This window comes from Trichogramma pretiosum, unplaced genomic scaffold (assembly GCF_000599845.2).
Source record: "Trichogramma pretiosum strain Unisexual culture from Peru unplaced genomic scaffold, Tpre_2.0 scaffold9, whole genome shotgun sequence".
In the NCBI taxonomy this organism is placed as follows: domain Eukaryota; kingdom Metazoa; phylum Arthropoda; class Insecta; order Hymenoptera; family Trichogrammatidae; genus Trichogramma; species Trichogramma pretiosum.
This window is the reverse complement of record NW_019641697.1, coordinates 2,249,800-2,272,093: the sequence shown is the minus strand read 5'-3', so window position 1 is coordinate 2,272,093 and position 22,294 is coordinate 2,249,800. Positions and strand designations below refer to the sequence as shown.

At 37.8% G+C, this 22,294-nt stretch overlaps 1 protein-coding gene across 1 annotated transcript; it reads right to left on the bottom strand.

Annotated features, from left to right (window-relative positions):
- Positions 1-651: 651 nt before the first annotated feature.
- LOC106651503 (syndecan) lies at positions 652-22,061 on the bottom strand. The gene is made up of 3 exons (XM_023462234.1): positions 21,916-22,061; positions 9,329-9,500; positions 652-1,006 (listed from the first exon to the last, which is right to left on the bottom strand). The coding sequence occupies exons 1-3, from the start codon at positions 21,937-21,939 to the stop codon at positions 825-827; spliced, it is 378 nt and encodes a 125-aa protein (XP_023318002.1). The 5' UTR covers positions 21,940-22,061; the 3' UTR covers positions 652-824.
- Positions 22,062-22,294: the final 233 nt, after the last annotated feature.

The following is a 22,294-nucleotide window of genomic DNA, read 5'->3' as shown; positions in this document are numbered from 1 at the left end:
TTTGGCAATTTCAACTTCTGATAATTTTAATAACGCAAAGGTAATAAAATATCTATAAAATCCCCTTAGACATTTTAAATCGATTTGATAATTCAATCGATTGGATGATTCTATAATAATTTGCACGGGATCCAGTTTCCTTACCTATGCTTTTCTTTAATTATAAAAAAATATCCATTGGTAAATCTACTTTATCGGCCGGTCCATAGGAATTTGAAATGTTATCTCTATTGTGTCATTATGCATTCAATTCGCGCAGGGACCCCCGCTCTTGTTATATTTTGTGACGAGAATCTGACCAAGATCGTATCTCTCTCTTCTATGAAGCTTTAATAAAAAACCATGAACTTAAAATTGAGATTGAATTGTTTCAGGAGCACTGTCATGACCACGGACAGAACGCTCATGAGAGAAACAGTAAATGCATGCCAGAATTGCACGGATCTCGCGAGCGTGTTACAAAAGAGACACGTGTTTGAGCAAAGGGCGAGTAGTTAATTAGCATAATAATTTGGGTAGTTTTAGAAAATGTACATAAAGTACTATAGGTTCTAGACCTAAAAATGTAACTAAAGTGGTTTTCAATCACTCATAATAATACAACCTTTACGTGAGTATATAAAAGTAAAATAAAAATCCTCAAGTTTTTCGAATATTTATTTGATTATTTTTGAATTAATTTTACTTAAAAATAATAGAAATATCATTGGCTGCTTGACGATGAATCAATCATTTGTTAGCTCTGCTATTTTCATTCCAATAGAATATTAGATTTTTAAATCTATAAAATCATTCTTATCAATTTTGTTATTCTTCTAAAAAATTCAGGCATAAAATTCTCGATTATTTGCATGAACACCAACTTTTGGATATGAATTAGTAGCTGGTGATCGTCGTGGTTCTTCTAGAGCATAAGATCCTTCATCTTTTTTGCGCATTCTATAAACTATAAACATAACAACGAGGATAGCGCATAGTAAGCCTACAACTGCACCTCCGACGATAGCTGAAAAAACATATCGGTTTTAAAAAGAAATCATTCGAATGAATTTGATAATAAATTTAAAAAGATTTTGAATATGGAATATCGAATAATTGAAAAAAATATGTAAAGCCAAATTATAGGAGCTTCTGAACTAAAAGATTGGAATAAATATATCATACTAGCTAACAAATATTTAGACTAGGCTAAAAATTATTAAATTTTTTTCGTTTTATTGTAACGATTCCCGTTACCCTAACAATAAACTAGTGAATAATTTATTAAATATATTGATAAGTTAGGGTTTGTATCCACCGAAGGCTTATGCAATTTTGACGGATAACCTGTCTACGTTTTGTTAGCCCTGAAATGGGCTGAATTTGTGTAGTAGGTTGTCCAAAATAACAAAATATTTTTATTTTCACTTGCCCACTCTTTCATTGTTTTTAAAAAGGAAAAAGAGGAATCTCCATAAATTGTTAGCCCTTAATTTCAACGATCAAACATGATGGAAAACGTGAAAAGTTACTTTTTCTCGTTTAAATAAACTCTTAATTCTAAATCCTTTGTCATTAGTCGTTCGTAATAATCACACACCTTTATCAACGTGTAGCGGCATACTTTATGCGCTACAAGTCATTGAAATCCACCTTCGAGCTCACGCGTAGATATCAGTTGTAAAGACGAGACGAACCCCGTACACCTTGCCTCTATCACACATGTATTTTCTTCTCCCATACACTTTAGCACTTGAGACCTAAAAAAAGAGAGAAAAGCAAAGCGAGAACATCAGAGTGACCAAGAGACCAGAGAATCAAGACGATACGACACTAATCAAGAGACAGATGCTCCTCAAGAGTACACGATGAGACACACAGAATCAGTCGATACGATGCCTTCATCGTAAAGCACAATAGAACAGATGACACAAACCAGACGATGAAAGAACAAGCAGATCATACCTAAACCACTTCGTATACACTGGATAATCTTGCCACCGGATGCTTACAACAAAAGAACAAGATTAGAAAGATGCCACTAAGTCAATAACACTTGACAGGTGACAGGCTAGTTCGACACCTGTGTACCCGTCGAGATGCATCTCAAGTTGAATATCCAAACTTTCTACTAACGTTACCTCACACTGTACATACAAGAATGAAACAATCCATTGAAAACACCAAAATATCCAGCAGCCGACGAATGATGAACAGCGAACCCACACCAGACGCAATCACGCAGTGTTGACATGTGAAACAAGCAGACAACTAACAGCGAGCTTTCGACACCTATCGATCAATATCCATTGGTGCTCGCTTGTTGCTTCAGACGACACATGAGACCGACGACTACGACCACGTTGCGAGTCGGCCATTATTGCAAACCTGCTTGTACGCTACGCACGTGTCGAATCGTATCGCAAGAACGAAAACGAGAAAGTGAAAGTAACAGTAAGAGTATAAAAGTGTGTCTCGAGAAGCATCTCTTCGCCTTCCAAGTGCTCCTGAACTTGTCGACGAAGATTGAAGAAATAGAGTAAGCTATTTTAAGTAACCTATAAATCGAAAACCACGAGCTCTCTCGCGCATCAGTAGAATCTCCCCCCCCCCCCCCNCCCCCCCCCGTGACCCCGCGCCCTCCGAGACTTTTTCGCGAGTGTTAATTGCTCTCCAAATGATGTGCTGTTGCTGACCCAAAGAATAGTGGAGCGCAGCTACGGGTTGCCACCAAGCTAAGTTAATGTTGGGCCCAGAGCCCAACAGCGACGGGCTGCGGCAGGCTAGAAATCGCGGGAGGGAATATACTAGACTCCTGACACACATCATCACAGGCCATGGGCACTTAGAGTATCATAGCCACAAGATCGGCCTCGTATCGGACAGCACATGCAGGTGGTGTGGGGTGGACGAGGAGACGCCCCTCCACCTGCTCACAGCGTGTGACGCGGCTGCCGAAAGGTGAAGAAAATGGTTCGTCAAAAAATTCGGAAAGCTCGGAAAAACTTTCACAGAACAGCAACACATCTGAAAGTACTGTTTTCACTCTTATTCCCCAAAAAATGATACTTTTTACTTCTCTCCTAAGGCTAAAAAACAAAAAAGAAATAAAGTTATTGATTCAACCGTTTGTTTAATATCGGATATGACAAAAACATCAGACCGAGATGCAGCGGCAATAGTTTCTTCAGTTTAAAATAGCTTAGGTCATTCTCTGAATGATGTAACTGTGAGTCATCAAACTATAAGGAAAAATCGTCGATCCAATCGTTTAAATTATTCAAAGGACATCGAAGAATCTTTTAAGCTAGATAATTATTAGATAATTACAATTACTGTTGAGTACAATTACTGATTAGATAATTACAAACACTGAATCTTGTAATCAGCAAACTCTTCAAAGATCACTTATGAAAAGAAATAAATAATTTTATAAAAAATAGCATAAAAAGAAATGAACGTGGGAATTTAGTTAAGCCCGATTTGAAAAAAGTTTGTCACTGGGTAAAATGTTCTTGGGATAAAATTACAGCAGATATGGTTGGTGGAAGAGCATTAAAAACTGGGTATTTAAACAAAAATTAATCTTTTCATGATACAGCGATAGCAAGCATGAACGATTGGGACCCTTAATTCTAGAAAAATGAAAATCCAGCGATCAATCAATTATATTTGAAGAAAACGAAGAAGGTGACGCTATAATTGTATGCGAATAAATGCATTTCTATTTTTGTTATCTTTATATTCATAAATATAAGTTATGTTACAAAAATAAGGCATGGTTGGTTTAACGGGTTAACCCATTGTGGTCACTCGGGTCCAGATGACCCCAGACAAAGTTTGAGATAAATGTCTTGAATGTATCTGTTAAAAATCATATAGTGTATATTTACACTAGAGGAAATTGGTCTGTATATATACATCTATATTATGATGTACACAGAAGAAAGGAGAAGGAAAGAGAAGGAAGGAGAAGGAAGGAGAAGGAAGGAGAAGAAAGGAGCGTGCCTATGTAGAATGAATAAGACGATACAATATAATTTCTCTTATTCTTTTATAATTGAGATTTATTTTATAATTGTTTGTTTTTATTCTGTTTTAATAGATCGAATGAGCGATGTTGATCGTGTTTATGTGCCAGGACCGGACTGTCCGGCTGCGTAGTTACAAAACATTGAAGAATTTTGGAATGTTTTATTTTCACCAAATATTGTCAAGATTATTGTTGAGCACACCAACAATCAAATAGAAGAGCATTGTGCAAAAATGATTCATCAAAATAGAAAACTTTAAACTTACCATCACCACACCGATGAAGAAGAAATGAGAGCATTTATAGGCATATTATACTTCAGTGGGGCTTGGAAATCTTCGAACGTGAATACACATGATTTATGGAGTCCGCAAATCGGCATAAGTTTTTATCGGTGTGTAATGCCTCGATCTCGATTTATGCTTTTGTCCGTCTGTTTAAGATTTGACGATAAAAGCAAGAAAGACGAGGACGATAGATTTGGAGCAATTCGTGAAATCTGGGAAATTTTTATTTCCAATTGCACGAATTGTTATCAAGCAAGTCGCGATTGCACCGTAGACGAAATACTTCTTGGCTTTCGTGGACGATGCAAATGCATTCATTAATCAGGATGTACATAAAGTCCAAGCCTGATTAATACGGCTTGAAGCTTTTTTCGTTAAATGATCCGTCGACATCATACTTGATTTATACGATTCCGTACTTAGGAAAAATCCAGATAATTGATCTACTGCAGGGAGAGAAATTATCTGAATATTACCTTCGAAAAGTGACTGCACCAATTCATGGAACAAAACGCACTGTTACTTGTGACAACTGGTTCATGTTTATTCCTCTTCTGCCGCGTATGAAGGAAGAACCATACGACATGAAAATGACCGATACCATTCGCGAAAATAAACAGGAAATTCCTGCAGAGATGAAGGTTGCGTCAAAAAACCCACCAGACTGGAAATTTTGTCATACGGATTTTATGAGCCTGGTATCATATTCACCAAAAAAAAATAAGATCGTTTTAGTAATTTCTACGGATAAATTATCCACTGATGTTCAAAATCAGAAACCAGTGATGGTTCGTCACTACAATTCTACCAAAGGAGGGACTGATTGTTTTGATTGGCTGTGTCATGCGCAGACAGTAAGTAGAAAAACCAATCGTTGGCCAATGCGAATATTTATGGGGATGCTAGACCAAGCTAGCGTAAATGCTCTCATTCAATTTACATGTCAGAAAATTAATGCAGGTTGTCAGTCTCGCATATTAGCCAAAAAACCCCTCGACAAGCTTTCGCTATATCTTGTCACGCCATACTTACAAAATCGCTACGCTAATACTGATCTTTAATCACAAATAAAATTAGGTATCGCTTCGATACTCGAAGTTAAAATAGGTGAATCGTCCAACGAAGAAAATTATGAGTTTGCCAAACGAAAAAGATGTATGCTGTGTAAACGCGGTAAGGACAAGAAAACGAAAATGAAATGTCCATCATGTTTGCGGCCTATGTGCGATGAGCATTGCGCGCTCATGTGCACTGATTGCTCTGGTGTAGAATAACTTTTTTTTTATAATTTCATTTTTTTTATTCGTATAGTAAATAAATGTTCGATAAAAAAATGTTTTTCAGTGTTATATTTTATGATAATGCTTACCCTATTCACATTTCTAAATTACGTCAAAACGGCCCACTTCCCTTTTCAAAATAAATATACTTAATAAAAGTTAGATGACTTTTCGAACAGTAGCCCTGAAAAGGCCGGAAACCGAAAAGGGTTTCAGAGTTTACACTCTGTAACTGACAAGACGGTTAACCTCGATCTTTAGCAAAAGTTCGAGGTCTTTCGACGTCCTATGAAAGGTGGCCCTAAAAAGGACTGGGGCCGAGTTGGCGTGTAAAAGTTCCAACTTATTAGTTGGCGAGCGGCGTGGGTCGGGTGGCCACCGAGATCCGATGTTATTCCGGAGTCAACTCTGCAAAGGGAGGCTGGAAATCCCGTCGACCTCGTAGACTTGGCTGTGGTGACAAATCTGACTTTGCCGTGTTGGTTAATTGCGGCCGGAAGGTCCAGGCTGCACTCGCTGAGCGACCGAAGTCGAAAGACTGAGGCTCGAAGTGGCTGATACTTAAGCCCTGGCGCGGATAAGTAGCTTGTGGGTGCCGGCGCTTTGCCACCTAGCGGTCGCTAGTGAAGCTTCTCAGTGTGGAAGTGGGAAGGAGGCTTGGAGAGGAGTGAGACATAATAAGATTGAGTATTTTAGTACAACTCAGGTTTATTAACATTCCCTAGGCCAAGCTCTCGTGGGCGAGCGAGTTCCGACTCCAGCAAGTCTAGGAGTGGAACTGCGTGCCGAATCGAATCGGCGCCGCCTTTTTTATACTGCTGGCCAGTAGGCGCGCGAGCCAGCGGCGGCTAAGTGGCGGAGTGGGAATACACGCACACAGGGGTCTCGTGCCATTGTGCGAGTATCACAATCAAATCACCTCATGCGATTGAAGTTGACAAACAATCTAAGGCAAATGAAATAAGTAGTGAAGAAGATTCAGAAAGTTCAGATGAAGAAGAGGAAAAAAAAAAGAAAGAGAAGAACCAAGCAGTACGTATAACACAATCTTTTTTTTTTTATTTCTGCATGCATGTCGCATTATATTCATTAATTATTTCTTTGATGTATGCTTTTTAAGGAGTAATAATATTTTATTTGTCATTAATTTTCTTTTTTAAATTGCAGATAAAGAAAATAACTACGCAAAAATACATATTTTTGAAAAGAAAATTATTATTAGAGACTGACGACTTAAAAATGAAATCACCAACTACTGGCCAAGGTCTAATCAATTAATCTTCTGAGTTTACTGTTAATAAAGTAAGATTGCGAAGCATGCGCAAGGCTGACACGCAAGAAGATCTTCAACCGCACGTAACCCAAGTAACCCAACCTACCTTACTGACCTTGGTAAGACTGAGGGTCGATAGTATAGAATATAGTTACTAAGCTATAGCGGTTCAGAAGGGGAATACCAGTAAAAAACACGCACCGCACAGCCGAGACCCCGCCCACTGCGCGACCATTGGTGCTCCCCTTCTCTTGTCCAATAGAACCAACAGCCACGAGGCCTTTTAGCTCTCAAAACCAGCGGCTTGATCACCCGACCGGCGGCTCCCCTCCTTTTCTTCCTCGCGCCGCCGACACCCCGACGAGTATATAATAAGCGTAGCCCTTTGCTGCGTCGGTAATTCATTCTTGAACAACCACCCGAGCACTACCGCAGCTCTTGGCTAATTGACGAACCTCTGCTGGACTTAAACTTTGTTAGGAGTATATCCGTAAAGGACTCAGCGGCAGAGTTAGTTAGTGGATTTTGTCTCGAGAGCAATTGGCGAACCCAGACTCTGAGTGTTTAGCGAACTTAGTCTCTGAAGTGTTTAGCGAACTTAGTCTCTGAACTAAATACCAGACATAGTCCTTCGAACGAGAGTATCTTAGTCGCTCATCGCCATTGCATCGTACACGGGAGAATATCCCGGTGCGACACTCTGACGTTTGAGTGCCAATATTCCCTTTTCCCCTCTTTTCAATCGACCTCGTGTTCAGGTTTGGGCGGATGTCCTTTTGACTCCCGGCACGAGCGAGATCGTCTAGAGGATAGAGTTGCGCTACCGGAGTCTCACGACCCACAGGTCATTGACCTTCTCCTGCAAGTTCCGGCTTGTAGTTCAAAAGAGCGGAGCACGTGCGTGGCGAGTAGCAACGAGTTCGTTGTACGTCGTCAACGTGACCTCCCCCGACGTAAGCCCTCCTCGTGAGAGTCGAGGCAACGTCAGCCCACCTCTTTGAGGTCATTTGTTTCATAATCGTAAGCACCATCACCACCAGGAGTGCGCGTGTGTCTTTTTCATGTTTTAACTTGAGAATTGAACCTACTTTCACGGACGATCAGGATCATCGCTTCTGTACCGACTCCATCTACGTCGTCTGCGCACTTGCGCATCAGCCTCGCAAATAGTCGACCCCCCGGTATTACATAACACCAGGAAAAACGGGATTATGAATTGTTTAAAAACTTTCAAAAAAGCATTCAAAGAAGATCAAAAAACACTTCCATTCCTTCAATTCCAATTTTTGATCAAGAAGATACGAATAGTAGCAAAGAAGAAAAGGAAAGAGAAAATGACAATGAGAGTTATAATGATTCAAATAATAATTCACTACTCTCATTTCTCGACGAAAAATCGAAATTTTCGTCACGATGAGGAGTTGGATAATCCAGGGTCTTCACAAAGAGTTTCTTCATTTTTTTACGAAAGAAAAATGCTCGAACTTCAACAAAAGATAGATCATTTACAAAAGGAAAATCAAGAATTGAGAACAACAATGGAGAAAACTAACATTTCATATAGAAAAGCTCAGGAAAAATTGAGTTCGTGTCTTATCATTCACCAACAAATGAAAGAAGTTTTGCGCGATGAGGAAAGTAAAAGTAAGTATTTGTATTCAAAAAAAAATGTTTTCACACATGGTTAAAAAGGCTCATTATTTAATACGCTTCTTTCTCTTACTAGTCTGCTTTTTGACTGAAGTTGTGGCTCCATAGCCTTTAATTTATTTAAAGGTGGAAACCTTCTTAAATTTGTAGATCATTTTTTATTTGCACGCTATTATCGCAAAGCTCTCCGAAATATCAGTTAGAAATGTATTGGGCTTCTGTCTGATGTTTGTCGTACTAGCGACTACAAACTAAAACGTAGGAAAATGAAAAATAGAAATTCGCAAATGTAACTTTAGATTCTGTTTATGAAAAATAGCTGGTAGTACAAAACTTGACACGGACTGAACCTAAATACGGTGACAAACAGTTAGCGACGCAACAAGATCATAACCAAATGAATCTATCAAATCATATTCTAAAAGACTGACCCGTGGAACGAAATTGATGGAGCGTAGGTACGTAGCAGCTGGGCTCTTCAACTTACGGGACGCGCTACTTTAGACTAAAAACCATGTCTCCTATGTCATGCTGATGTCCAAGCTTTGTAGGATTTTAGTACGAAGCTGGCAAGTTCTTACGAAAGAAGGACTATTTTTCTGTTAATAAATTTTCTTTAAATAAATAGCGTATTTGTCATGAAAATTTTTTATGATTTCATATGTTGCCCATGAAAAATTTTTAATATCGATTGAAAAACATAAAAGTTATTTTTAATTTGAAAACTGAATATAAATATTTAGATATCTGTTCTCTTTGGGTAAATTGATTGAAATAGAAAATACAAATGCGTGTTAAAATACATATAAATATCTTATTTTAGTACCTGCTAATACACCAGGCTGAGCAAAAAAAGAACTTGTTCTTCCTTTATGTTGTAAATTTATTGTTACATCACTGGTATTGGAACTCTCCATTTCAGATTCTTTAAGGTTATTCGGTTGTCGAGATGTTTCAATATTGTTTTTGGGTCCATCAATTAAATCTGGTTTTTTAGTCTGAAATATCAATAACTACTTTTAAAAACTTGTACATGTACTAGTAAAATAAATTATAAAAATATAAATGAAATTCAGTTCATGTTTCATTTAAAGGGGTTATGGCTTCGTAAGAAGACAAGCCAATTCCTTTAATAAAACCGTACATCAAGAACCAAAATTGAAACCAAACATTGAATTATGGAGGGAAAAGTACCTAAAAACTCAAAAATAATCATTTTTTTTTTTATAGGATTTTTCCTCAGCTTTCCAGTGTCGTGATCAGTTTCGTGCGCGAGCCCGGATCAAATGTCAATAATAGTCTGCTGACTTTTCTTGATTTTCCCATGGCTAGAAAATACATTTTTTTGAAAGTAAAAAAAGTAACAGTGAAATTATATCTTTGCAACTCTACTTAGTGTTTCGTAGTAAAACTATGAAGAAGTTTCAATAGCTTTTTGTAAAAAATGTGAAATTTTTAACCGTGTAAATCAAGAAATACAGCAGTACAAAATTGACATATATACATCAGTGTATGTAGTGTCACAGTACTTTATGTATGTGTATGTGACTGTATCATATATAATTGTATGCTGTATCTGTATAAACAGTAATACTGCGTGCTGTATGCATATAAAAAAGATTAGTCATACATTTTGAGTGATTTTGTTTTTAATTGTAGATCCAGTGATAAATGTGCTATGAATATGAGTGAATACTCAGAGAGAAAAATGTTGGAATGCTTCCGACGCTACGCATGGACATATTCCGAATTACGCTTCATGCAATATTTCCACGCGTACCCCTGGAATTTTCTCGGCCCAAGATCTTGGGATTGACCACGTGTGTTACCGCCGCCGCTGCTGCTGCCAAAAACATAGTGACACAATCATGTAGTCGTATGCACAAGCATGTAGTTGCTATGGAGAAGTTAATTGAGGCTGTTGGTTTATTCCTTGGTGTAGCTTGACTCGTCGGTTACTTCTCTCGAAATCGAAAGGTCCGACGCTCCATACATCGTCGGCTCGATGGCGTGTCACTGAAAAGGACTTTCATTGGGACGGGAGAGAGAGAATGGGCAAATGATCACTGTACACTCGCAATTAATAACGAGAATAATCAGAGTTTATTAAGGCTGGACTGGCTAGTGCTCGTCACGATTGATTACAAGCAACTGATACCTATTACTATATCTCGCCACACAAAGCGAGCTCGAGCCAACGCGCGCGTATCGACGCGCGCAGACTTGAGAGGGGAGGCAAGAATGCCGATGCTACAGTTGCTAGGCTTTTTGGCGACAGAAACGGCCGCGGCGGCGGTAACACACGCGGTAAATCCAAAGATCTTGTGCCGAGCAAATTCCAGGGATACGCATAGCGTAGTACGGAATATGTCCATGCGTAGCGCTTCAGAATCATTCCAACATTTTTCTCTCCGAGTAGGTAGAGTTTTAATATGAGATTCTACACACTTATGTAAAAGTTGATTTAAACATTATCAACTTAATCACCACAAGAAACCAAGACTAGTGTGTATTAACATTTAAGTAAAACTTATAAAATTGTCATGATGAACTGTGCGCATTTAACTGTGTGTGACTGTGAGGAATAGTTAAAAATTATCTTTGTAGGTCTAATATGTTAAAATTATATATTTAATTGCTGTTTTCCATTGCCCAAAAAGTTTTAAACAGCCTTAGTAATAATTAAATTCTGATTAGCTACTCAAAGGGTCAATAAGAGTTGAGTTCTGTAAATTACATTGCAATTTAACTTCTAGTCACCTTTTGGAGGTTTTGAAGGCAGATTTCTCAAAAAACGAATCATATCATTTCAGGGCTAAGGGAATTAAAACTGCTACCAATTCATTGGCAAAAAGCTTTCTCCTTAAAAAATTATTATTCCTATTTTATTAATAAATGGTAATAAAACAATTTTAAAAACTTTAACCCCGTGAAAGTGATGCTTGAAGCAGTACGTTTGTTATAAATAATTAGGGACAAGCATTCTAATATATTCAAACACAGGACTGAGGTTCACGACCAACTACCCAAGTACGTAGTACTCGTGTGACGAAATGTCGAGCTGCGATACTCGTGGGCAATGGTCACAGCAAATATTACACAACAACAAGCCGATTTAAAAGCTAGTCATTGAGGTTAGTCAATGCATGTCGTTCATACATCCCAATAGAATATCATAAGAGAATTTTTCGCTGCATAAGCTATGAGACACCTTACCTAGAAAGCTTTACAACTGGGACAAAGGTTACGGAGTAGTTACACCTGATTTTTGGTGACAGTCTCTCACTACCAAGCGAGCTTTGTATTTGATGCAGTTGTCTTCTTGCGGTTTTTTCTTAAATAACCTCGTTGTTCTAGTCGGTACATGCGTAGGGTCGTTTGCCTTCTAAATCAAAGAGTATGTTTAGGGCTCTGAATTCGATTCCCACTCGGGCCATAGGGGACACTTTCCGATACGGCTATTAGGACTTTCGCTGCGCTCGGGCCCTTAACTAAACCGTGCTGTAAAGTGTTTTATAGCCCTTGTATCGTAAAGTACTATTTTTATTATTACGTCAATTCAAAGTAGAAGTATTCAAGAATAAGCTTAAGAACTTTCAGATTGAAATTCAAAGTATTTCACGTAGTGTGCAGTTTTGAAGTGGGGTGCGTTCTGACTTATTGTATAAGCGCGCAGCAAGTAAAATGCGCTACATAATTTTAATGTATGTATTTGAGCTTGAAAAACAATAAAAGAAGATTTTTTGATGCGAAATCAAGTTTTAAAGGTCAGTATAGGGTGGCAATATAGTGTTGAAATGGCAGATTAGACCAAAAACATTATAATACTTCAAATGTTTTCGCCAACTTTAAACGCGTTTTTCTCGAAATTTAATTTTTGATTTCCAAAAATCAAAGCTTTTCTGATTCGTTGTTAATGACCTTGAATATGAACTTAAAAAACTATGGAAAAAATGAACAGAAATATTATTTTCGTCCAATCAAAGCGCGAAAAAAAGCGTGAAGAACAATTTTTTTCAAATGGGCCCCATTTTTTCAATTTTCAACTTTTTCATGATCTAGTTGGTTCATATTGAAATTAATTTAATAAAAAATCAGAAAAGCTTTGAATTTTGAAAATCGGTTGATTTTTCATTGAGTTATATTGCACGCCATATGCACCTCCACTGCTGAAACGCTATGAACAGAAGCTTATAACTCCGCCATTTTATAAGATTATTACTTGAAAAAATTTACAGAAATACTTCGAAATATGTTTAAGATAACCAATAAGTTTCGATCGTATTAAATTATTGCTTTTACTTAAAAAACGCAAAAAACACTTTTTTTTAGCCTGATAAACCTATCCCCCCCTTGAAATATGAAAATTGAGCAATTTGAAAAAATATCACACAAAAAAAGATATCCTTTTTGATTTTTTAGTATCGGTCTTTACAATAATAATTATTATGGATATTATAGTCACGTAAAAACATGAATCATATTTACCTCAATATCCTTGTATTGACTTTCTTCAAATTTTTGAGTATCAATCGTTTTTTTTTCAGACGATTCATTGTAATGAGCTAATTCTGTAAAGAAAATTTAAAAATATAAATGCATGTAAAATATGTCGTATTCTCGTTGTACTGTCTTTGCCACGAACTTCGGCCACATGGATATAATCGACTCTTTTACATGTGAAATTGTATGTTTAAAATACAATCAGCTATTTATGTATGGTCCATTATTTCAAAAGTGTGATATTTGGAGTGGGTAAAATGGACAAAGTCAGAAAAACCGAAAAACTTAATTTCTTCTATTTGAGTTTAATTTTTCCGTACCCCGTAGTTTCTGACACTCGATTCTTTGTTTTTTCATAATATATTTACTTTTTATCGGCCATTGTCTTATGCTTTTAATTTCTTGTTGCAAACATGAAAATATGTCGTGGAAAGGATAAATCGTAATTTTGTCAAGTTTTACGACGACAACAAATTTGAAATGTTTTTTCCGATCATCCACAAAAATTTTTTGTAAAAACGAACGTTTTTATGCCACTAAAGTCAAAAACAAAAAGTGCTAGCTCGAAAATTCGTCGATCACCAAAGAAACACTTTATTTGACTATCCGCCTCGAGCTGATGGTAGCGCCACAATGAGAGGTGGCGAAATGAGGCGACAGTTCGAAAATGTCGTCAGCTTATTGCCATGCTCGTTGCATACATTTATATTGATGCGTCAAAGATTATGTATATTGAATTAACAAAAACAGTCTCTGGTAGTCCAAAGCAATGTAAAAAATATTATTCTTCAATGAAATGGAATACTTTTCTCTTACATGAATCGTTTACTGTTCATTTATAGGTTCAAATGTACAGAAGCATTTGTATCCTTTTTCTCATTTTTGTGTTGTGAACTGTAGTGGTAAATTGACAGATAAAAATGTATAATTGTATAGTTTTCCAGCAGATATTAGTCAAATTTGTCCTCGCAAAGCTCAAAGAAGAAGTGTCTGTTTAAGTGTTGTGAGAAAAAAGAATAGTGATATGTTATGCGAGACTACAAAAACCCATAAGATCTGCTGTCGTTACTATGTTGGTAATACAAAATCAGAGGATTTTTAAAGCCCCAGTTATAACGCAGCAATATTTTCTGATGAAGCACTTAACCACTATAAACACAATCTGAAAAGAAAAACAGCAGCAGCTGTAAGCAACCCTAATCAGGAGCTTCCATAAGTGTAAATGACAAAATAGATAATGAAGTCATGATAAATTTCTTCTGCATTCATTAGCGTTGTTTACAGCTGCTGCTGTTTTTCTTTTCAGATTGTGTTTATAGTGGTTAAGTGCATTTTTTGTATTCAGAGGTTTAAGCTAAATAAGCGGAATAAAATCAACCAACCTGATCATTTCACGCTTAAAACTTTGGCTTATTTTAAATTGTAAAACTTTCTTTCCTAATGGGTTTCATTCTTGCAAGAAATCTTGTTGAACAGAAAAAGAGTTTTTTCCCACTCTAACCTAAAATACGCAACTTTGCCGCTAATTTTAGGCTCTCGTAGGAAAAAATAGTATCATCAACTGGTGCAGATATGGTTTTTTAACAAAACTGGTTACACCACTCGCCTTCGGCTCGTGCTATAATCGATCGTTTTGCTAAAAAACCATATGTGCACCCGTTGAGAAATATACTATTTGATACAGCGTGCGGAAAGTTCGTTTTTTGCAGTCAGTAGGATGCTTCGAAAGTAAAAGATCTGGTCGTAAGCGTGCGGAAAAACGAACTTTCCGCAGCTGTATCAAAAAATAGTATACTCAACTCGTACGGAGTAGGTGTTCCAACCATGCATTAAATAAGAAAGAAGACACTCAAAAGCTCAACTCAATGTACAGCAATATTTTGAAATTAATAATAGCAGTTGAATTTACGTTATGTACATATTTGTGTTTGTTTGTCACTTTATTGACGTTTCGATGTGGTTGTTACATGGCTCTCATTGCTACGTTCTGTTAGTTAACTTAATGAGGCCAACGTAGTTCTGCGAAACGTTGTGAAAAATTATAATAAAATATTAATTGTTTCGGTAAGATTTATATATGTTCCATTGAATCTTACCGAAGGTACAGCCTTTATTGTCGAGAAAAAATTAATTAAATAAATAAAATACAGAAGGCATGACTTCGATAAGTTATGTTTTATTGTTTATTTGATTTTGAACTTATGCCTTGACCTGGCAAGTCGTGGTGAGCGTACGGAATCATAATATAGTTTCAATGCGTGTACACAGAGGGTTAAGGCTTCTCTGGGGTCACAAAATCAATTTTTATCTGAATGTTGAACAAGTATTGCGCAGTAACTATGCATATATGTATAGATGTGGTGGCTACATTCAAGAGTGACTTCAATTGTTTATTTTTTTTTGTTATTTCGAGAAGTCAACGGTTGATGAGCAGCTATTTACCAACCGGCCGTCATAATTATCGCATCAACATCGAGACATTTAATAAATAATTCGTTCCTTTGAATTTTGGCTTAAAATGTATATTATACTTCGCGCCTCCGCCTTCAGAGATCAGATGGTAGTACCCTCGATGCGACCAGCAATACCACACATTCAAAGCAAAAAAGTTGCACGCAACTGCCACTGCGTCGCGCACAACGCCGTGCGAGCCTCATTCCTTTTTTGTGTGTCGGTGAAACCACACGTATAAGGGGGTGTAGTGCATATGCACTACGTATACCCCCAGGTTTCCCCTGCCCCACAGGTCTTCGGGCCTGGGCCAATGCGAGACAGTAGGGAGGGGGGTAGTTTAACTCTTCCTGCGCATGAGCTCCAAGCCCCCTGCAGGCCCTTTTAAGAAGAAGGTGTCTTCTAAAAGAGAGAGAGAGAAAAAAAAAAAATACGCGAGTTAACCTCCACAGTGCGAGTGATTCTTCAGTGGGTAAGAAAAACATCGTCGGGATCATCGTTGTTTCTTCAACTTCACAGAATTGCGGAGCAGCATCGTATGAAGAGGAAACGAAAATCAGCAGTGAGTCGTGACGTCGATCGACACCTGCACATATCGTGCATATTTCAGTGCCCCGGTGTTGCAGTGTCTCATGCTTATGAGTGGTTTTTGTGTCGTGTATGTGTTGTTATAAGCATTATAGTAGCTATAAATAAAGGCAGCACATAGTTTTACAGCACGAGGCTTCCTTTTTTACAAGGTGAGCGAGTTATATCCTCGCCCACGAACAAGCCATGCTGGGTGACGGCGAGAGGTTATAACCTCACGCTGCGTATGTGTTATGTTTACATACGCATCTCGTGCAAGAGGATTTTCGTCACCTCGTCGTCCACAGGCTCTTGCCTGACGACACGTATAATTCATATACGTAAAAATCGATGCATCGCGCAGGCTCTAACCTGACGATACGTACGACTCTAATCGTACGTGAGCATTTGGGGTTGCCTCGCAACTTTGTATATTTATGATATACGTCGTCATCGGTGCATCGCTCAGGCTCTAACCTGGCGATACGTACGACTCTAATCGTACGTGAGCATCTTACGCATTGCTCAGGATAACCTGTCAATGCTGTACATTTGATGTACATACACATAACAATGCATCGCGCAGGTACTAACCTGGCGATTCGTATAATATACATTATACGTGAGCATTTGAGAATTGTTTCGCACTTTTTCGTGTATTATATAATACACGAAAATATCGATGCATCGCGCAGGCTCTAACCTGGAGATACGTACGACTGTAATCGTACGTGAGCATCTTACGCATTGCTCAGGATAACCTGTCAATGCTGTACATTTGATGTACACACATAACAATGCATCGCGCAGGCACTAACCTGGCGATTCGTATGACCTATTCATACGTGAGCATTTGGGGTTGCCTCGCAACTTTGTATATTTATGATATACGTCGTCATCGGTGCATCGCTCAGGCTCTAACCTGGAGATACGTACGACTGTAATCGTACGTGAGCATCTTACGCATTGCTCAGGATAACCTGTCAATGCTGTACATTTGATGTACACACATAACAATGCATCGCGCAGGCACTAACCTGGCGATTCGTATGACCTATTCATACGTGAGCATTTGGGGTTGCCTCGCAACTTTGTATATTTATAATATACGTCGTCATCGGTGCATCGCTCAGGCTCTAACCTGGCGATACGTACAACTCTAATCGTAGCAGCATCTTACGCATTGCTCAGGATAACCTGTCAATGCTGTACATTAGACTGTCCGTTATTTCCCGAATTGCTCCAATTCTCGCTCTCACCCCTTGAAAGTTCATCATTTGGCTCACAATGAAAGAAAATCACTGTCCGACCGTGATTAATTAACTCTAGATAGTGCCACACGCGTCAGCTTTTTTCCCATTTAAATAACATGGGAAAATTTAAAAAAAATGTAAATTGAAGTTTTAAACCACTTAAAATCGCTAAACCTTGGGTTTAGCGACAGTTTTCACTTCCTGGTACACCCATAATGAGTAACCAATACTTACGAGAACCCTCCGAAAAGAATTTTGGATTTTGCACACACGATATACTCAAAAAATGAAGAAAAACAGCATGTTGGCGTGGTTTTTCGATATTTTACAGCAAAACTAAGCATGAACGATCATTTTAAATATATTCACGTCAAAGTTGAGATCAAGACCTTTAATTTGAGGGTAATAAAACCTATTTACGTTCATTAGAACCAAAGTTACAGGCGTTTGAAGTTTCATTGAAAAATCAGGTATCGATTCTCGTCCGGCCGCCCAAACGCGCGACTCGCGGCTCGCTGTAATCGCAACTCGTACAAATGACCATGTAATTAAACTAGAAAAATAATTAAAAATATGATTTTTATGCGTTTTTTTCTCAGCTTTCACGTGGTGTAGTCGGATTTTTCGATAATTTACTCGTTCACTAGGAAAAATAGGAAATAAATGTTCAAGTCCATTTTTTCGTACGAAAATGAAAATTATGCTAGCAGAGCTCACCGTTCTAAATTTCTCCTAATTAGCAATAACATGAGAAATGCTTTCAAGGTGGGGGCGCCTCGGTTGCAGACGGGGCAATATCCTGATAACATTGTACATTGATGTACACAAATGATGCATCACACAGGCATTTTCCTGACAATGCGTATAACGCAGGTCACCTGAGCATTTGCGAGTGGCGCAAGACATCCTCGCAACTTCGTATATTTTTCGATTATATATACGTAAATACTTCGCACAGGCTTTAACCTGTCTATACGTATAATCTTCTTATACGTGAGCTTCTTGAACATTGCACAGGTTATGTCCTGACAATACTGTACATTGACGGTATGTGGTAATTACATAAGTTACATAAAGTATCGCACAAGCGCTACCTTGGCGGTACGTAGAGTGCATCTTGTACTAGTGCATTTTTAAGTTGCGCAGGACATCCACGCAACATTCTTTATAATATTCTTTATTACTATATACAAATAATCAATGAACCGCACAAGTTCTAATCTGGCGATACGTACGATTCTCATCAAATGTGAGCATCTCGTACTTTGTACAAGCTCTAACCTAGCAATGCAGTATATTTAATACTATACATGAACAATGTTTTTAATCACCACATAAGACTTGCATGGCCTTATCATGAAGGGACATTTGGGCTTTGTACAGGCTGGAATGTTGTACAGCTTATATGCATAAACTTTAATGCATTGCGCAGGTATTAACCTGGCAATCAGCTACATCAATATTGATGAGTGGCATAGGTTCTTTTCTGGTGTTATATATGAGACTCTTCATACTTAATTAATGGACACATCGTGCAGGCCCTATCCTGGCGATGTCAGAGAAGTAATGTACGTGAAAAATTATGCGTTCGCGCAGGCACGGGCTTAGCGACACGTATCATACGTAAGTATTTTTACACGAGGGCCAGACTTTGTCCTGGCAATATCATATGTAAAGAGGATGAATTACACGGGCATTAGCCTAATTATTGGTATGATATTTATCTGTTAAATATTTTAATGCAGTACACAGGCCTTAGCCTGTTCAATGTCATATAGCCCAAAGAGGGTACAAGAATTGATAATTGCCAACTCGAAGTCAGTGATAATACATTTCGGTCGACAATTAATAATTCCTTTCTCTTCAGATTTTAGAAGAATAATATTTTTTTTACGTTAAAACGTTCTTTGACATCATAAAAATATCCTGTTAAAATTTTAGAACGAAATTCATAAAGGAAAAAAAGTTATGCCCGATTACACGAAGCGCCTAGCGTGCTCGATATGTACAGAACAAAACATCGGACGCGTTTTTCTCATAACTACATTTTTTCAGCTCTTGACAGCGATTGCGAAAAAACTACTAGTCCATTCTTTACGTTTAACGTCTCGTTTTAATCGTTACAACTTTCTCTAGAAGACAAACCTCTAAAAAGTTGAAAAAATCATCCCCAATTCTTTTTATAGGGGTGAATTCACCCCCATAACCACCGAAAAGAGCATTTTTTTAAGAAAAACTCGTGCCAAAGTCTTCTAGAGAAAGTTGTAAAGATTAAAACGAGACGTTAAACGTAAAGATCGGACCAGTAGTTTTTTCTCAATCGCTGCTAAGAGCCGAAACACGGATTTCAGCAAATTACGTCTACAGCCAATAAGATGGGTCTTAAGTCCCATAAAAAAATTTTTTTGTAGTTTAATATGTAAGAAACAATACCCAAAAGGTCCGGAATAAATAAAAATTATAGTTTAAAAAAAAAAAAATTTAAAAAGTGATTTTTTACAATTTGCAATGGGAATGTCCCCTTAAAGCAGAGTCAGAAAAGTGGGGGGGAGGGGATCCAATTCTAATAGGTAGAGGAAGGTATGAACTTTGACAAACTATTGGTTCGATTACCTAAAATTGACTAAAAACATGCATCCGAGCTGCTTGAAAGCAGAATTTTTTTAAACCTTTCAATCACTGGTCGAGTGACTCTATGTAAAAAGTTGTTGTAATTAAAAGAGTTGAAACTTTGATTCCAGATAGCGTCACGCTAGCGTCATGCACCATGCACACTGCGTAAAGAGAAAGCGCGATTGTATAACACCTACACGTACTCGAGCCTCCAAAAGGTGATACAACTATTCTAATAAAAAGCTACACGTGTTTATACTAAACATGCACTATATATACAAAAAAAGTGTTGATTGGTGGAACTAATAAATATTTTATACATATGTAGGAACGTAAGGCAAAGACTATAAATATTTATTAATGAGTGAGGCTTTGATCCACGCATTCATGCTGAAGAAGGAGAAGTTGCCACCAATTCAGTTGAATCAGCTGTCGTTCATCTCGTAGTTTTCAACTGAGATAGTATACATCAAAGGATTCGAGAAGCCTTCTCGTCGATCGATTACGAAGAACTTTGAAGAGTTTCCTCAACGATCTTCTTACATCTCTACACCGACAGAAGAATGAGTTTCCTGGACTACACACTTCTGTTTACTGCGATGTTTCAACCAGCAAGCAAAGTCCTTTCCTCAAGGCTCCGTTCCAGCACGCGGCGTTCGATTTGATTCATGGTTTGAATTATCTAGGAATCAAAAGGACATACAAGATGCTAAGCTACCGTTCCATTTGGCCTTCGAGGAGAAGGGACTGCACACTTTGGGCCCGTTCATGCATTTCCTGCCAGGAGTCGAAAGTCACTCGACATGTACATTCGCCGTTGGGTTAATTTGCACATACAACGCAGCGTTTCTCACATGTGTACATCGATTTCATTGGTCCCTTGTCTATTGTGGATTCCTTCAAATATTGTTTGACCATCATCGATCGCTTCACTCGCTGGCCTGAAGTGCTGCCGTTGAAGGATACATCGATCGAGGCTATATGCACAGGTTTTCTTCAGGCTTAGATGTTGCATTTTGGCTGTCCTGGCTATACTGCTCACCTGTTCACATATATAGCCAAACATCTTGGTATTCAGCTCCGTCACATCAGTAGTTGGCATCCGCAAAGCAACGGGATTGTTGAGGTCTTGCATCGACACTTGAAAGCATCGCTTTGGCTCATCAACATGAAAATTGGCTCGAAGCTCTTCTTCTCGTTCTGCTTGGTATTCGCTCAGCCTTCAAAGAGGATATCTCATCGATTGCTAGCGAAATGGTTTACGGTGATACGCTGCACTTAAATAGTGAGATGCTGAAGATTTCGACTCCTAACAAGCTCGCTGCTGCTCAAGGCGTTGTTGTTCAAGCTGTTGCTGTTGTTCGAGGCGTTGTTGCTACGGGTGATGCTGCTTGAGCTGTCGTGATGATTGCGATCGCCATCGCCGTCCAGAACCATTGTGAATGTCGGATGTCAAAAGCAAGACAAGAGGAAAAATTGCGGCAATCGAAATTGATCTTTGACACTCGTAAGTTACTTAAGATTCAATGTATAGTCGCAAGTCACCCAGTGGTAGGATTGTAAGGCAAAGACTAAAACTATTTATTAATGAAGGAGGAGCTTTATTATTGGAGACTTGCTCGTCTCGAAGCCACCAGCTAAGCTAAATTCTAGCAATTCATATTTTTATCTCCTGGTGACGATAAACAAAAGTTGAACATTTATCAATTGCAACTAGTTAAATTATACTTGTGTGACTGACTGGAAGTGAGTCACCACATCTATTGAAAAAAAAGAAACATTGATTTAAGCTTAGCACAATGCTATTAAATCGCGTAAAATACTCATGCCATAAAGGAAACTTTCTGGCATGACTATTATGGACCTTGCTATACTCTAACCTTGAAAAATTAGTTCGTAGCTAAATTTCTCTCTAATCATGTACTTTAAAAAATTTTATTTTTACTTACTTAGATTATATACATTGGTTAAAATATTTTCAAATTAATATGCATTAATCTAACAAAGATAACTTTTTAATAATTACCTCTTTCATCTCCATCTTCATCATCAGGTCCGAGACCACTACCTGATGCTTCTAAATCGTCTCGAACTTCTCCTCCTCCCCGTCCAGAACCTTCAGATACATCCTGATCATCTAAATAAATATCATCGCTCAAAGTATTAAAGTTATTGTTTTCTAGCTCTTTATTATTATTGAAAATTGCGTCTGCCTGTAAAAATAAAATAGGTTACCAGACTTTTCCAAAAAGCTGGAAACGTTATAATAAATTGTTGAAAATTTATAAATTAGCTTTGGAAAAGTACAGAAAGTCTCCACACACTTAAAGCAGGTTTAATCGATAAGCCAAATTATGAAAAATTATAATATAACTAATACCAAATAATCTGTTGGAACTTATTTA

What these genes read in the sequence shown, in the direction of transcription:
- LOC106651503 (XM_023462234.1), bottom strand. Translation starts at nt 21,939, where the DNA reads ATGATGAAGATGGAGATGAAAGAG. An exon ending in TGAAGATGGAGATGAAAGAG is followed by an intron (nt 9,501 to 21,915) that starts GTAATTATTAAA and finishes TTGATATTTCAG; the next exon opens with ACTAAAAAACCAGATTTAAT. An exon ending in TCAGCCTGGTGTATTAGCAG is followed by an intron (nt 1,007 to 9,328) that starts GTACTAAAATAA and finishes ATGTTTTTTCAG; the next exon opens with CTATCGTCGGAGGTGCAGTT.